General features: G+C 39.7%; 1 protein-coding gene across 1 annotated transcript; it reads right to left on the bottom strand.

Annotated features, from left to right (window-relative positions):
* Positions 1-311: 311 nt before the first annotated feature.
* On the bottom strand, positions 312-15,217 carry LOC138079221 (C-type lectin domain family 2 member E-like). The gene is made up of 6 exons (XM_068972079.1): positions 15,111-15,217; positions 7,939-8,067; positions 6,490-6,665; positions 5,813-5,919; positions 3,712-3,818; positions 312-432 (listed from the first exon to the last, which is right to left on the bottom strand). The coding sequence occupies exons 1-6, from the start codon at positions 15,187-15,189 to the stop codon at positions 422-424; spliced, it is 609 nt and encodes a 202-aa protein (XP_068828180.1). The 5' UTR covers positions 15,190-15,217; the 3' UTR covers positions 312-421.
* Between the last annotated feature and the right edge of the window lie 3,143 nt (positions 15,218-18,360).

Consider the following 18,360-nt stretch of genomic DNA (forward strand, 5'->3'; position numbering starts at 1 on the left):
AGGCATTATACATTCACAGGTATGTTTAGACAATATTCAGTATTTGAGGCATTGTACTAGTCTCTGAGAATATAGAACTGAGCTAGATATAGTCTAGGCATCTAAGAAAACCTAAGGCAAAATGATTGTAAGACAAGAAAAAAATAAAACAAAGACATAATCTCAAGTATGTATAAAAAATATAAGTATACAATATATAAAAATAGATACAAAACTAAATATTGTCAAAAACTGCATAGAATTACAAAGCCTCGTGTTCTGCAGTCCCTGCCACACAAAACCAAGTCATTACAGTCGTGCCTGATTCTTTGCGACCCCATCAGGCTCCTCTGTCCATGGGATTCTCCAGGCAAGAATAATGTAGTGTGTTACCATTTTCTTCTCCAGTTCTGCAGTCCATGGGGTCACAAAAAGTCGGACATCACTGGGTGACTGCACAACAAGAAGAAACTGATAAGACAAACATCACATGATATTGCCTATATATGGTATCTAAAAAACGGCGCAAATGAACTGATCTACAAAACAGAAATAGAGCCACAAGTGTAGAAATCAAACTTATGGTTACCTGGTGGTAAAGGAGTGGAAAGGGATAAATTGGGAGATTGAGACTGACGTATACACACAACTCTCTACAAAAGAGATGATTGGTAAGGATGTACTATATTGCACAGGGAACATTACCCTATACTGTGTGAATTCCTATAGGGGAAATAGTCTATAAAAGAGTGCACATGTATACATGCATAGCTAATTCACTCTGCTGTATACCTGAAATTAACAATTTTTATTAGAGTATAGTTGTAAATCAAAAATTTTACAAAAGAATAAACTGAGAAATATACAAGTGAGATGGGAGAAATGGAAGTATTGGATTGGCCAAAAAGTTCATTCTGGTTTTTCCATTCCATAAAATCTTATGGAAAAACTGGAACAAACTTTTTGGCCAACCTAATAACACAGAAAGAGAGAATGCATTATAAATTGCTATTTCATCCTTTTTGGGACTCATCAGTACAGTGTAGCTAATGCTGTAAAATTTAAAACATTTTGTTTCTTAAAACTCAATAATATGTAACAGTTCTGAGATTTGGGTATCACAGCCTTCATTAGTAGAAGTATTTAACTATTCTTGATTTAAGTGGGATAAAAGCAGGATGTTTTAAATCTAGTAAAAAATAAAAAATTGATATTTATATACATTTATTTAGCACACTGTAAAACATGTAAAAACATGAACACTGAGAATAAGTGTAAAAAGCTTTTTTTTTCAGTGTTTCTAATACTACTGTTTTAAAATACAAAATATAAAAGAAATGTTAGTCTTGGCAATTTTTTAATATAAATTTATTTATTTTAATTGGAGGTTAATTACTTTACAATATTGTATTGGTTTTACCATACATCAACATGAATCTGCCACAGGTATACATGTGTTCCAGTCTTGGTAATTTTTAAAAAATTTATTTGGCTGCATCACATGTTAGTCATGGCATGTGGGATCTTCAATTTTCCTTGTAACATGTGGAATCTTTTTTTTTTTTTTGCCAATTTCTGTGATTTTTTTTTAATTTTTTTTTGCTTTTTGTGGTAAAGTCCCCCCACCCCCCCACCACCATTGGAGTATAATCCCACGTGCCGCAACTAAAGATTCCATTTGCTGTACAGCTAATTCACTTTGTTGTACAGTATGTGGGAATCTTTAGTTGCAGCACATGGGATCTTCTAGTTGTGGCATGTGGGAGCTAGTTCCTTGACCAGGGGTCAAACCCAGACCCCTTGAATTGGGAACATGGAGTCTTAGCCACTGGACCACGAGGGAGTCCTTAGTCTCAGTGCTTTTGAAAATTTCCCTATATATTTGTAACTGATAGTAAGAGAATTTTGAATGAAATGGCAACCCACTCCAGTATTCTTGCCTGGAGAATCCCAGGGACAGAGGAGCCTAGTGGGCTGCTGTCTATGGGGTCCCACAGAGTCAGACACGACTGAAGCAACTTAGCAGCAGCAGCAGCTCATTTCAGTCGCTCAGTCGTGTCTGACTCTTTGCGACACCATGAATCGCAGCACGCCAGGCCTCCCTGTCCATCACCAACTTCCAGAGTTCACTCAGACTCACGTCAGTGATGCCACCCAGCCATCTCATCCTGTCGTCCCCTTCTCCTCCTGGCCCCAATCCCTCCCAGCATCAGAGCCATTTCCAATGAGTCAACTCTTCACATGAGGTGGCCAAAGTACTGGAGTTTCAGCTTTAGCATCATTCCTTCCAAAGAAATCCCAGGGCTGATCTCCTTCAGAATGGACTGGTTGGATCTCCCTGCAGTCCAAGGGACTCTCAATAGTCTTCTCCAACCCCACAGTTCAAAAGTATTAATTCTTCAGTGCTCAGCTTTCTTCACAGTCCAACTCTCACATCCATACATGACCACAGGAAAAACCATAGCCTTGACTAGACGGACCTTAGTTAGCAAAGTAATGTCTCTGCTTTTGAACATGGTCAGTTATAAATTTCTCATTATCATTTTGCATGGCTTCAGCTATCATAGTCATTTTTATGGTCCCATTTGTGCAAAGAAAAGTGCTGTCTGTCTAACAAAAGAGGAATTCATTCATATTTTGTTGTTCAGTCACTAAGTCATGTCCAAATTTTTGTGACCCCATGGACAGCACCATATCAGGCTTCTCTATCCATTCACAGTTATGAGGTTCAAATATTTGTATCAACTCATATTATTCAACCCCTGGAGGAGGACATGGAAACCTACTCTAGAGTTCTTGCCTGGAGAATCCCATGGACAGAAGAGCCTGATGGGCTACTGCCCATAGGATCACAAAGAGTCAGACACAACTGAAGGAACTTAGCATATACAATATTTAACACTTAGAATTCAGTTCAGTTCAGGTCACTTCAGTTGCTCTGTTGTGTCCAACTCTTTGCGACCCCATGAATCACAGTATGCTAGATCTCGCTGTCCATCACCAACTCCCAGAGTTCACTCAGACTCATGTCCATAGAGTCGGTGATGCCATCCAGCCATCTCATCCTCTGTCGTCCCCTTCTCTTCCTGTCCCCAGTTCCTCACAGCACCAGAGGCTTTTCCAATGAGTCAACTCTTCGCATGAGGTGGCCAAAGTATTGGAGTTTCAGCTTTAGTATCAGTCCTTCCAATGAACACCAGGACTGATCTCCTTTAGAATGGATTGGTTGGATCTCCTTGCAGTCCAAGGGACTCTCAGGAGTCTTCCCCAACACCATAGTTCAAAAGCATCAATTCTTTGGCATTCAGCTTTCTTCACAGTCCAACTCTCACATCTATACATGACCACTGGAAAAACCGTAGCCTTAACTAGTCGGACCTTTGTTGGCAAACTCTGCTTTTTAACATGCTATCTAGGTTGGACATAACTTTCTTTCCAAGGAGTAAGCGTCTTTTAATTTCATGGCTGCAATCACCATCTGCAGTGATTTTGGATCCCCCCAAAATAAAGTCTGACACTTAGAATTATGCTCTTCCAAATCCCTATATCATTCAAGAATAGCTTACTTCTTAACTGTTAGCAAATATTATAAATGAATTTTGATGATAAATTTTTGGCAGATGAGGCAATACAGTGGCAACTGTATATAGCAATCTATAATGCATCTCTTGGAAATGGTGTGTGAAATTCCCTAAAAAGGCCTTGGAGTATGTAAGGGTATGGAGACATTACTGTTTGTCTTGCTGCAAATCCATCTTCTCTCTATAGCTCCGTTGATACTAGCAGTAATTCCAAAGTTATTCAGGAAGGCATATTCCCCAGTTCCTCTGATGACAAACCTAAAACCAAACACAAAAATATTAAAAAGCATAGGTTGGACATCTGCATTCTTTCTTCCTCATATTCTTCCACACCCCCACTCCAGGTATTTTTAATGTGAACCAGAGAAATGTGAAAATCTGTCTTCATATGGCTTCTTAGTACATATACATCATTTCTATACTTAATTCCTTTTATATTCTCAAACTCCCTACTTGAATATCAGAAGAAATTAAAGGACGCTTACTCCTTGGAAGAAAAGTTATGACCAACCTAGGCAGTATATTCAAGAGCAGAGACATTACTTTGCCCACTAAGGTCCGTCTAGTCAAGGCTATGGTTTTTCCTGTGGTCATGTATGGATGTGAGAGTTGGACTGTGAAGAAGGTTGAGCACCGAAGAATTGATGCTTTTGAACTGTGTTATTGGAGAGGACTCTTGAGAGTCCCTTGGACTGCAGGGAGATCCAACCAGTCCATTCTGAAGGAGATCAACCCTGGGATTTCTTTGGAAGGAATGATGCTAAAGCTGAAACTCCAGTACTTTGGCCAACTCACACGAAGAGTTGACTCATTGGAAAAAACTCTGGTGCTGGGAGGGATTGGGGCCAGGAGGAGAAGGGGACGACCCAGGATGAGATGGCTGGATGACATCACGGACTCGATGGACGTGAGTCTGAGTGAACTCCAGGAGTTGGTGATGGACAGGGAGGCCTGATGTGCTGCGATTCATGGGGTCACAAAGAGTCGGACACGACTGAGTGACTGAACTGAACTGATCATCGCCCATCCCAAATCCAGTTATGCTGTTGACTAGTAATCTAGCGCTCGCTGTTGTGGCCAAGTGAACTGCTGCCATGGTGGAGATTAAAAAAAAATTTCATATGTTGAAATATAGGGAAGTCATTCTGGCTTATACATGAGTTAACTTGAATTTTAGGCCATCTATAATACCCTGTTTGTGGCCTAGCAAACATATATTGTAGTTTTGTTTTAACGACTAAAGAAAAGTGCACATTGACCAGAAGTAAAAAAATGTCCAGTTAAAAATAAAGATTAAATGTCTCTCTTCTGGGGACACTAGTGCTGGTCCTCCTTCAGTGATAAGACTCCCTTCCCAGGTGCCAAGGCCATACTGACCCGCTTGTATATGCTGGTCAATTTTTTTCATTTGAAATCTTGAAGGAATGTGATCCTGACTTGTTTAATGTTCTCTCTTCTGATAAAATATAAAACTGGGCTAGAAACCCTGTTTCTCTGAAGCAGTTTCTCAGAGTGATCTGGGAGGTGGCCTTCCAGCCTAGTCCTCAGCTTGGCTCAAATAAAACTCTTCTCTATTATTTTATTTTTGATCATTATTGATTATTTTCATTGGCCTTCAATGAAGATGATTTTCATTGTTCTTCTGACCTGTTCTATACCTGTGTGAAAATAAAATTATGTACTTACTAGTAAATTCTTAAACAGGCTTGGCTTTGAATGAGGGAAGCGATTGCCCTTTTTCATTCTGTCTGTTCCAGTGTAATGGTTACAGTGAAGATCTCTTCACTGAAGTGTTCAGAACCAAAGGTGTGTTACTAAGTTTCTTCCAGGGATAAATTATCACAGGAGGGATTCCCTCTGGGTCCCTGACAACCTTCCTTTTAGTAATAAACATAGCACCTGGCAGAGTGGACTGAGGGTCTGCAGATACCAATTCTTCCCTGGCTTTCCAAGACTATAGGACCCTGGAGTACCTCAGCTGTTCTCTCTACATTCTAAATATGGATTTCAGCATAGCTTAAGTCAGTGAGTGAATGCAGAACTATGTCTAATGTCATCCTCATGCTAAAGATTTCAATTGAAAATGATATGTAAACTTTTCCCAAAGGCACTGCTAATAAACAGAAGAGCATACAAAGGATTTCTATTTCTTATCCCTGAAACCTTCCATGATATTAAATTTACATTTCCATAAGTACAACTCACACCCATAACTACATATTCCTACAATAGAAGGCAGCCTAAAAACTTACGAGGCATCAAGTTTAGAGTTGTCTGTCCACTTCCAAGCATGATGTGATGGTTCTCTGCTAAGGCCAATCCAATGGTCAAAAGGGCCTTTGTATCTTTGCAGGAAGTTCTATTATAAAACACAGAAAGCAAAAACACATGTCTCCTTCATTTTACCCTTGAGTCCTCTTCCCCCCAGCCTTCTCTCTTTGGATGACAGCCTGGTAAGATTGAGAAGCTTAGACATTGAAGGGAGAAGACTAGTCCGCAGTTCTCAGCTTAAGTCACTCAAATGTCTCTGACCCTAAATTACATTAAAGTGATCACACATCTCAATTTGACTGGTAAAGTCCCAGGTTATGCCTGTGGTTCCAACATAATATTGTCACTTTCACTCCCCAAAATGTCCCAACTTGGATGATAAATTACATGATCACCATACTTCTTTTTCACAATGGTAAGAATATATCTAATTTGAAGGTTAACTATGAGGATTACATGAGAGAGTGTGTCCAAATTGACTCACAGAGTTCCAGGCAGATAACATACCCAAGAAATGCCAGGGACTAATATGCACTCCAAGCCTGCAAGTCTGCTTGGAGTGGGAGCCTTCCTCTTCTTTCAGCTGTCACCCTGTGCAGCCTATCCTTCTCAGGGGCTAAGTATTTAACAAAGAACATGATCCAAAAATATTCCTTACCAACTCCTCCTCCATTTCAAACTGAGCAAGAACAGCTCCCAGTGAAGTACAGGATGTCTGACTGAATGTCCAATTTTTTGAATCTTCAGAAAAATAAAAACACTTACTCCCAAATCCAATCCACCCTTCTGGGCAGGTGGCAAGCAGAACTTGTAAGTCTGTCGCTCTGCTTCTCACTAAAAGTTGGACAGACACAGTGAAGCATAACGAATAAATTTTCCCATCCATTTTATCTATTTTTCCACTTACCATCCTGAGGTCAGTCTTTTTTTCCATATGTATGTATTAATATATACATATATACATGTGTGTACATGTATATGTAGGTACAGTATAACTGAATTCCAAAATGAGGGGTTTGAAGAAGAGCATGCCAAAGAACAGCTAGACTTGTACTTTTATGGCCTTGGCTAATAATCTTTTGCTCTTCTCAAAATCTGAACAGGGCCTATTTTCTATAGGTAGACAGACTCTTAGAAATGTTTTCCAAGCCCAAATTTGTCTGTTTTTCCAAATGAACAGTTTTCCTTTTTATGTATTTTGGCACCATCAATTGCATAATTTTCTCTCATTTTACTTCCAGGAACATATTCTCAAGTGCATTTCTAATGCCTCTTAGAATGTTATCAGCCTTAGTCATTTATAAAACACCAACTGTTAAACTCAATACTTGGAAATGTGTTTGCACTTCACTTCACTGCTTGCCAAAACAACAACTCTTTTGAGGTCGTTTTTTTCTTTTTGGTTTCTGGGAAAATGGAATATTGAGATCTGTGATCACTTGCTGAGTACAAACTAGCAGCAGTTGCTTTTCCCAAGTGACTTTATTATATTGAGGATTTGCCTTAGAATAGAATGTTCTATGAAAACTATTATGTTAATAAATATACACAGTGCATGATTCTCAACATAGCAGTCAAAATATTATTCTACAATGGAATTCAGATCATGGCATTTCTCTCCTACAATTTCCCTCTTCCTGATATCCCCTACTGCACTCAGATTAAAAGCCACAGTTTTTACCTGACTCATTAGGCTGTGAGCTCCCTGACCCCCAGCCCATTACTCTTCCTCATTTTCACCTTGCTTCAGCTGTAGAAGCCTCCATGCTGTTCCTCAAACCTACCAGGAGATTCCTCCTTTCATTCTACTTGTTCCTGCCATCTGGAATGCTTTCCCCACAAACCCAATGGCTTCTTCATCTCCTTCAAGTTTGCTGAAAAGTCGTTTTCTCAAGGAGGCTTGCCCTAGACACTTACATTCAACTCAATATGTTACCCTATATTATAACATCTGCATCTTCCTGCTATTAATAGAATAGGAGTGTTTTGTTCGCTGATACACCTAAAGCATTTCACACACCCTGGCACATAGTGGAGCTCAATAAATATTTATTGACAATGTGAATGTGCAAAGAACATGGTACGGTTTGGAGAACAGGTAACTCACCTGCCACAAGAGTGGAAAGTGTCACCACATTTAGAGCTACAAGTATAAAGATAATCAAGATGCAGCAGCAAAGCTTGGCAGGTGTAACAGGAGAGGCAATTGCTGGGCATTTCTTTTGGAGATCTTTTCCTGTAAATACAAATGTCATAATCTCAATCTCATGGAGGTATTAGAAAGAAAAACTTAAATTTATCACAGAATCAACATGTAAAGTCTGCTGTACCTCACCTCCCCTATTGCCAAACTCTCTCACAAAAGGTCCATGTCCAGGAGAGATGAGCACAGCCCAAAAGCGACTAGAGAGAAGAGAAACTGAAGCTTTTTCCCCTGGAGAGTCTTCCAGTTATTGGAAGAAGAGCTAATAAGAGAGTAAGAAATGAAAAGAGTAGAAATCAGAATGAAAACGAAACATATAAACAATCCAGATTTACCTCCTTAAATAACAAATAGAAGTTCTGAGAAAAGCATTAGAAAATTAATCACTATGATTCATCATATTAACAGAATAAGAGAAGAGAAATGGATATGACCATGTCGGTAAGTATGACATAAAATATAGAAAAATGTAACAGTCATCCAAAATAACAAAGCCCAACAAATTATGAACTGAACTTTCACTTTCATAGAAATAGTGTAGCTAACATGATACTTAATGGTGAAAAAGTGAAGGCCTTCCTCCAAAGGTCAGGAACAAGGCAAGGATGCCTGTTCTCACCAATCCAATTTAACATTTTACTAGGGTTTCTATGAGTGCCAATAAGGCAAGAAAAGTAAATAAGGCAAAAGTTAAAAAGGCAAAGAGATTAGAAAGAAGTGAAAATGTTTCAAGAAGTCACATCCACTCTCCTCCCAGTAGAAATATTAATTTGAAAATTATCTGCACATTAAAATACCTTCCCCAGAGCCAGGTACACCCACCCCCTGCCTCATCCCAGCTCCTGTGTACTCTAGCAATTCCAGGCAGATAATGCAGCCTTCGACAGCTTCCACCCAGGGCTTCCTGTGAGCTCCTAGGAGCCCAGGCTCCTGTCTTCCCCCTGCACCTGCCAACTCCAGCAGCTCCAGGTGGGGCTCCTGTGACACTTGGCTCCTAGTGAACTCCTGGGGACCAAGCCCCCAAAACCCTTCCCTCAGGACTGGGCAGTCCAGCACAGAGAGAGACCCATTCCCCGTGGGAAAAGGGGAGGAAGACAGCACCTGCCTTCACTACACATCCCAGATCTACCTTTCCCAGCCATCTGACTCCTGCAGCCCTGTGTGACTCCCTGCAGACTCACCAACCAAGGCCCCCCTCTCCCAGGTGCCTGCCAGCTCCAGTGACCCAAGTGAGTCCTGTGACACCAGGTTCCCAGCATGCTTCTGGGAGCTAAGGCCTCCTTTCACCCCAGTGACTGCTGACTCTAGCAGCCCTAGGCAGCTCCTGTGACTTCCCTGCTGGCTGCCACCAATCAAGAAACCAATATAACTAGTCATTAGGGAAACAGAAAATACAGTGAGCTGCCACAATATGTGCATCAAAGTGGCAAGTTAAACAAAATAACAAAACTAAGTGACAGGGAAGAAAAGATACAAATGGAATTCTCATGAACTGTTGGAAATATTACTGTATAACCACTTTGGAAAACAGCTTGGCAGTTAGGTGTGGTGAACATATCCTTACCATATGCCCTAGCAATGTAAGAATCCCTTGGTATCTATGCAAGAGGAATGAAAACTTCCATTTACACAAAAACCTAGACTTGAATATTTATATTAACTTTATTCATTATCAGGCTTCCCTCGTGGTTCAGCTGGTAAAGAATCCACCTGTAAATGTGGGAGACCTGGATTCGATCCCTGGCTTGGAAAGATCCCCTGGAGAAGGGAAAGGCTACCCACTCCAGTATTCTGGCCTGCAGAATTCAATGTACTATATAGCCCATGGGGTCACAAAGAGTCAGACACAACTGAGTGGCTTTCGCTTTACCTTTTTATTCATCATCACCAAAACTGGCAACAATTCAAATATCCTTCAGCTGATAGAAAGATAAATAAATACCACTTGATACTAGGAGAAAATAAAAACTTGACTTTATATTCACAATTGCTCATTTCTTGTTTTTCTTTGGCTTGCTAAATTTTAGTGTGGCTCAGTCTCCCCTCAAAATTCCCAAACTCTGGCTTGCCTGAAAATGTAAACCAGCTCTAAAAAGAGAAGTGAGATGCATCATAGCTCATGTGTGACCATGAGTTCGTGTCCCCGGCACAAAGTGGGAAGTGCTAACTTCAGGATATCATCTACTCTTTACACTTCATGCTCTCTTCCCCCACAAGTGTCCAACCCACTTCTTGACCTATTTATAAAATAAGAACCTTTTTTAGAGCATTCTTCCTATTGCAGGAGTCCTTGTAAATAATCTCTCTCCTTCTTAACACTACGCTATTGATAACACAGTATAATATGGATGCATTTCAAATGCACGATGCTTAGTGAAAAAAGTCAGACCCCCTCGACATTCTTCTAAAGCAAGAGTATAAGAAAAGATCAGTTTTTATTAAAGGGTGGACAGAGAGGAAAGCAATGTTTACAAAGGTGTGGGTGCGGGTGGAACTGTTCTTTATAATGATTGTGATGTGGCTACACAACTATACATATTTGTCAGAACTAGAAGTGTATACCAAAAGAATGACTTTTTTAAAAAATTTATTTCTAATTGAAGGATAGTTGTTTTACAATGTTGTGCTGGTTTCTGCTATACAACAGCATGAATCAGCTATAATATACATATATCCCCTCCCTCTTGAGCCTCCTCCCACCCTCCCATCCCACCGCTCTAGATCATCACAGAGCCCTGACCAAAGTAAGACCCTGATGCTGGGAAAGACTGAAGGCAGGAGGAGAAGGGGATGACAGAGGTTGAGATGGTTGGATGGCATCACCGACTTGATGGACATGAGTTTGAACTAGCTCTGGGAGTTGGTGATGGACAAGGAACCCCCATGCTGCAATCCAAGGGTTCACAGAGTCAGACAAGACTGAGTAACTGAGTTGAACTGAATATTCAAATATATAATTTAGCATCAGAAATTTTTTATAATTTTTCTCCATGGTATTTGCCATAAACTTATGAATTATTATTTGCTTTTGAGTTATATTGTTTCAAGTGTATTTTTTAGATGATTTTGATATTGTTGTCCATGGAGTAGAAAGAGCACAGGTGAGGAATTTAAGGAATCCTAGAAAGAGTTTTGTCTCTTATCACCAACTGCTTGTGTGGACTTGAACACTTGAACAAGTTATTCTGTCTGTTAGTGTTTTAACTGGTCACTATTTTTCAAATGTTAGTAGCAGAATGAACAATGGTCTCAAAAGCTTCACAGTTATATTAAATTCTAAATACATAATTGTCCTCACAGCGATGAGCAAAGTCTTTCCTGAATTTATGATGACTAATGCATGCGTTAGTGTTAGTGGGGTGGGGACAGGTTAGAAACATAATATTTATTTCTTCTTCCTTTCTTACTTTATTATTCCCCTTCTTTCTTACTTTAGAGAGATCAGTTCCGTTAATGTGCTCAATGCCTTGGCAACAAATCCGAGATAAATGCTTGTATTTTCATGAAACTTCCAAACCTTGGAATGACAGTCTAGCTGACTGTTCCACAAGAGAATCCAGTCTGCTGCTTATTCAAGATAAGGAAGAACTGGTAAATAATTAACTAAAATACTTTAATACAACTTAGCACTGACTTCTAGCCATGTCAAGATCTTTGTGCTTTAGCCTTAAGGGTTCTATGCAGATGAAAATATCAACCCTGACTTCAAGAAGTTCACAATCTGAGAGACTAAATAGACATGAAAACAAAATAAATATAATGTAATGAATATAACAATATAAACATAAACATTTGTAAATATTAATATATAAATGAACAAATAGAAATATCACAAATAAGGATTAATTAACTCCAACAGGGAGTCAGGAAAGGCCTCATAGAAGAGGTGATAGTTTCAGAGGATGAGCATAAGAATGCAAACCAGGAACAGATAAACAAATTCAATATTCAGTCATTTCTTGTGTTTCATTTACAGAGACTCATACAAAATCTGATAAACGAAGAAATTCTGTTTTGGATTGGATTAAATTTTACATTATCAGAGAAGAACTGGAAGTGGATAAATGGATCCTTTTTAAACTCTAATATGTGAGTATTACATAAGCTAATTTGAATATTCAATTTGCTTCCCACTAGCTATCCATTTTGCAGATGGTAGCGTATATATGTCCATGCTACTCTCTCAGTTTGTCCTATTAGCCTTCCCCTGGGTCTCCATTCCTGCTCTGTAAATGCATTCATCAGTACCATTTTTCTAGATTCCATATATATGCATTAATATATGAGATCCAACGAGTCCATCCTAAAGGAGACCACTCCTGGGTGTTCATTGGAAGGACTGATTCTGAGGCTGAAACTCCAATACATTGGCCACCTCATACAAAGAGTTGACTCATTGGAAAAGACCCTGATGCTGGGAGGGATTGGGGGCAGGAGGAGAAGGGGACGACAGACGATGAGATGGCTGGATGCCATCACTGACTCGATACACATGAGTTTGGGTGAACTCCAGGAGTTGGGGATGGACAAGGAGGCCTGACGTGCTGCGATTCATGGGGTAGCAAAGAGTCGGACATGGCTGAGTGACTGAACTGAACTGAATGATGCTTGCTTTTTAAATTTATTTATTTATATTAATTGGAGCATAATTACTGATCTACTGGTTTTAATTTTTAGTTTCATGTCCTAGAAAACTTATTTAACTTACAGGGACAGTTTAAATTTAAAAGAAAATAGATTTCACCTTTGCGCTGCTCAGGTAGTTTCACCTAAGTGGCTTAGCTAGTAAAACATCAACATTTGGCAAGAACTTTTGCTTTCACTAAACATTAAGCATGAGCCCTGTGTTTCAGGAACTACAATATCCTATTGTCCCAAATAAAAAGTTAAGTTCAGAGAGAGGGGAGAATGGAAGAAGAAAGAAGGAAATGCAAATTTTGAGCAGAAAATAGAAGTTCAGTAAAAGCTATAAAAAGTATTCTTTCTACTGGACTGAAGAACAAACATGCATAAGCTATATTCTTTCTCTTCATCATCAAATTTAATATAAACTAAAAATGCTAAAGAATTTGCTGGTGGATAGATTTAGGTTCAATTCCTACTTTCAAACTCTACATCTGCTTTTAAATTACCAAAGATTAAAATTTTAAAAAATAGAAATTAAATTACAAAGGATCTATACACCAATAGTCTCAGTTTTTGCAGGTAACTTTTAAAAGTCAATAATTGTTCATGATTTTATCAAACAAAGTCTCTTTAGAGAACAATAAGAAATTAATTCTCTGCTCCCAAGTTGCAGTAGTAGTAAAGAACCCACCTGCCAATGCAGGAGACATTAGAGACCCGGGTTTGATTGCTGGGCCCAGAAGATCCCCTGGAGGAGGACATGGCAACCCACTCCAGGATTCTTGCCTTTAGACTCCCAGAAACAGCAGAGACTGGTGTCCTCTTCCAGGGGATTTTCCAGGCAAGAATACTGGAGTGGGTTGCCATTTCCTTCTCCAGGGAATCTTCCTGACCCAGGGATCAAACTTAGGTTTCCCACATGCAGGCAGACTCTATACTATCTGAGCCGCCAGGAAATCTCTTAATTTAACTAAAATGGTTATGTTTAAAAGATGCTCATTTCATTTTTATGATCACTTCTAAAAATTTCTGGTAAGACACATTATATAAACTACTTTGGTAATGTATTCTAAATAGGATGATATAAAGCTTAGCTGAAGATGTGCTATAATCAAAAGTCCAGAGAATGAAAAACAAGAGAGAGAACACAGAAGTACATCAGAGCCCATGAAACAGAGAGAGACATAAAGCAAGAGAGAGACAGTGCATGCATGCTCAGTCACTTCAGTCATGTCTGACTCTTTGTGACCGCATGGTCTATAGATCGCCAGGCTCCACTGTCCATGCGATTCTCCAGGCAAGAATACTGGGGTGGGTTGCCATGCCCTACTCCAGAGGATCTTCCCCACCCAGTTATCAAACCTGCATCTCCTGAATTGTAGGAAGATTCTTTACCCACTGAACCACTTGGGAAAGCTGGAGAAAGCCAGAGGGAGAGACAAAGGGAAAGTCATTTGAACACATAAATGAGCCTCAATAGATTTCATCTGAAACACTTAATGATATCACTGAAAATCACATTTACCCTTAATTCCAAAAGAAAATTTTTCAGGACAGTTTTGTGCCCAAGGGTAAGAAAATATATAATTGTTTAGTGTTTTTTTTTTTTAACAAAAAATTGTGACTTTTACTCATATTTCTTCCAGAAAATGTGACGACTCATTCAAAGCCCAGATCAAAAGTCACTTCACAAGTAAAGCCATCACCAATTCCCTAGGTTTTATTAAATACCTTGTAGTACAAATCACATCAAATTGTAGTAACTCATTTTTCTGTCCCTGAGGTGATGAAGCCCTGCAGGCAGAGTTTAAATACAATTTGTCTTTGTAGCTCTGTGTCTAACAAATAACAGATTCCAAATATATTATTATTAGTTTCAAACAGACTACAGCATAGGTGTCATGGTTAATTTGTTTTTTAACATATACATGTGTTTATTCTTTTTCAAATTCTTTTCCCACTTAGGTTGTCACATAATATTGGGCAGAGTTCCCTGTGCTATATAGGAGGTATGGGTAACTTTTATTAGTTTATGCATTACAAAATTGTTGGTGTCTGTTTGCCATCACTCTGGGATATAATCATCTGTTATTTAACATCATAATGTGAGTTGCCAGAATGCAAGTAGCCAGCAACCTGGAGAAAATACGAAGACTAATTGAAAACAAAACCCACAGACCATTTTTCTCTTAACCTCCTATAACATAATTCACTGTGCAGTAATATTTAAGTAACATATCCAGTACCAGAATAACTAACGTAACAATTACACACCTGCCCTCTCACCCACCTCTAGTCCCTCAAAACATCTCTTCTGCTATGGAGGTTAACTGTGAAGTACTGATACCTCTGAAGCACAATTTCTACTATGCTGTCAGTGATCAGTAGTATAAGAACTCCCCTCCCCAACTCCTGTTTTGTTTTGTCAAAGTTTATCAATTTTACCTTACCAGATCTCCACTCCTCCATGTTCGCTCTATAGGTAGGGTCTGTCTCTAAGATTTTTAAAGACACCTCTGTCGTTGTCATGTTTCTGTTTGAAAAAAGGGATTTGGTGGTATCTTTTCTCAGTAGTTGCAAAGCAGGAAATGTGAATTGAAAGGAACTTCTGTTAACATTTGGCTGAAAAGGAAACTAGCAACCTCTCAGTTTAGACTCCACCTCTCATTGCAAAAGAGCCTCTTGATGAAAGTGAGTGAAAAAGCTGGCTTAAAATTCAACACTCAAAAATCTAAGATTATGGCATCCAGTCCCATTATTTCATGGCAAATAGATGGGGAAACAATGGAATCAGTGACAGTCTTTATTTTCTTGGCCTCCAAAATCATTGCAGATGGTGACTGCAGCCATGAAATTCAAAGATGCTTCCTCCTTGGAAGAAAAGCTATGACCAACCTAGACAGCATATTAAAAAGCAGAGACACTACTTTGCCAACAAAGGTCCATCTAGTCAAAGCTATATTTCTTCCAGTAGTCATGTATGGATGTGAGAGTTGGACTATAAAGAAAGCTGAGCGCCAAAGAACTGATGCATTTGAACTGTGGTGTTGGATAAGACTCTTGAGAGTCCCTTGGACGGCAAGATCAAACCAGTCAATCCTAAAGGAAATCAGCCTGAACATTCATTGGAAGGACTGTTGCTGAAGATGCAAAACTGTGACCACCTGATGTGAAGAACTTACTCATTGGAAAAGACCCTGATGATGGGTCTTTTCAGAAGGCAAAAGGGGAAAGGGGTGCCAGAGGATTAGATGGTCAGATAGTATCACTGACTCAATGAACACGAATCTGAGCAAACTCTGGAGGATAATGGAGGACCGAGGAGCCTGGTGTGCTACAGTCCTCGAGGTTACAAAGAATTGGACGTGACTTAGCAACTGAACAGCATCTAGTCACTATGTCACTGGGTGCAGACCTTTCAAAAATGTACATGTTTTTGTTGTTCAGTCACTCAGTCATGTCCAACTCTTTGTGACCCCATGGACTGCAACACGCCAGGTTTCCCTGTCCTTCACCATCTCCTGGAGTTTGCTCAAACTCATGTCTGTTGAATCAGTGATGTCATCCAACCATCTCATCCTGTCATCCCCTTCTCCTCCTGCCTTCAATCTTTCCCAGAATCAGGGTCTTTTCCAATGACTCGACTCTTCACGTCAGGTGGCCATATTCAGAGTCGTCTCTTGTGCTGTTGTAAATGTGCATGAGGCAGGAGCTAAATGGACCCGGGGCTGTACAGCTGGACTTTGTCCCCTGTGGATAGACACCCCAAGATAAAGAGGAGGAGGAGCTGAGCCCTGCCCAGATATGAGATAGCACTTTTCTCATTCTCAAGGTTCAGAGGACCTTTCCAAGAATACACCTGCAGCAAGGCTCTTTGTAGATCAAAAAGGGAGTAATATCAACCTGTCCACAGGCCTCTTCACTAGAATCCATCTTGGCTAAGAAATGTAGGTACACACATGGAAGGACACTGATATATACCAAATATGGACTCAGAATCAGCCAAAGCAAGATGTTAGGCCAAAGGAAACCCAGAAGAAAATCTCATAAAAGTGATTCGAACTACAAGGACCTGACGCTCTGGGCTTGCCAGTGTGTGCCTATGCACGTGTACTCTTTTCCCTCCTAATAAATGTTTCACTTGTTTCACTAGTTTTTGTTTCTCTGCGGAAATTCATTTTCTGGAAATGAATCCTAATGGCCAGGATTCAGCACTTGGCCAGACTTCAATCTCTGGCCAGAAACCAAAGTCCTATTTCAAGTCCCTGCAGGTTGAAGTCACCCAAGCTCAGATGTGTCTTCACAAAAACCTTTGTCTTTCTCTGTTTGTGAAAAAACAACAACAACAACAAGGAGACCTTAGAGGTTGCACAGCCTCAAGATAAAAGAAACTTATGTCCCTGAATTTCCATGTGGAAGAAAGCTGCGTTCTAACTAGAAACACCTGTATTTCACAGCTACATGAGTGTTAAGTAAATATACACTGGGCTATCAACAAAATTTAGGTTATCTATTGTAGCAGCTGTGTAATGTATCTAGTCAGAGTGGCAGCCTCATTTTTTCCATAGTTTTTTGCATTACTAATCACGTCTTATCCAGTCACCACATATCTGCAGATTGTTTACTATTATGGTAGGTGCTGAGAAACAAAAGCTCTGCAAATTCTGACGAAGAGGATGAAGCAGGCACCTGGGTCTTGTGTGGGAGAGGTCTGGATGGATTTTCCAGAATGGCTGAGGCAAGGTTAGTATCTTCTCTGGTGTCTAGTGAAGACAGGAACATTTTAAAAGATCACGGTGTATAGTACCACCGAAAACCTGACAGAGTTAAGAGCAATGACAAATTGAAATTATAATAGTGATCATTATAATTATAATGAAGTGGTCAGCATACAAAAATGGAGTTGGAAGGCATGGGTCCAATTTCAGAATTCAAGAACTAGAACTTCTTTGTATCTTTGTATTGTGCCACAAAAAGGACAGAGCAACACCTGCCGATTTCTGTGGCCTCATGGTACCCCAAGAAATCTTGTTGTCTCCCTAAAGATCTCCCTCCCTCCCTTTCCTGTGTTCATGGAACAAGTCCTTGCTTAACACACTTCACTTCTCATCAACTGAAGTTTTAATGCTTGAGAAACAAGTTCTGTAATGAACCCATGGCTTCTCTCATTTAGAAAAATAAATAAACTTCCTCCTTTGTTTTAAGTGTGTCAGTCACAACTCAGAGCTTCCTGCATCTGTGTCTCCAAGCTGGGGCTCTAACAATCCAGCCAAAAAATGCCTCTTCTTCTCAATCAGGTCTTTGTTTCTGAAATTTCAGTTACTAAAAGCAATGCATTATGAAAATGGCGACATACTTAACCTGTATGACACCAGGAAGGGAACTTTTTTTTTTTTTTAACACACCCTTATTCTGCCCCTTGGGAGCTTAAAAGCTTTCTGCTTTTCAGTCAAAGCAGAAAGACAAGTCTCCCCAAGCACACTGGGACCTTCGTGTTTCTGGAAATGAACATAATTCAGGCCAGTTCCAAAGGGATCTTAACTTTTCAATTAAGATACAATCCTGGGAGCTAGGCAGATTGAAACATAAAAAGGGGAAAGAGTGAACCAGGTCCCTAAGAACACCTGCTGCCCCCTCTCAGCCTTTCAAAGCCCTTAATCCCTAGACCACAGACCTTACCCTAAGGAATCTCCCAGTCAC

Source organism: Capricornis sumatraensis, chromosome 4 (assembly GCF_032405125.1).
Source record: "Capricornis sumatraensis isolate serow.1 chromosome 4, serow.2, whole genome shotgun sequence".
Taxonomy (NCBI): Eukaryota; Metazoa; Chordata; class Mammalia; order Artiodactyla; family Bovidae; genus Capricornis; species Capricornis sumatraensis.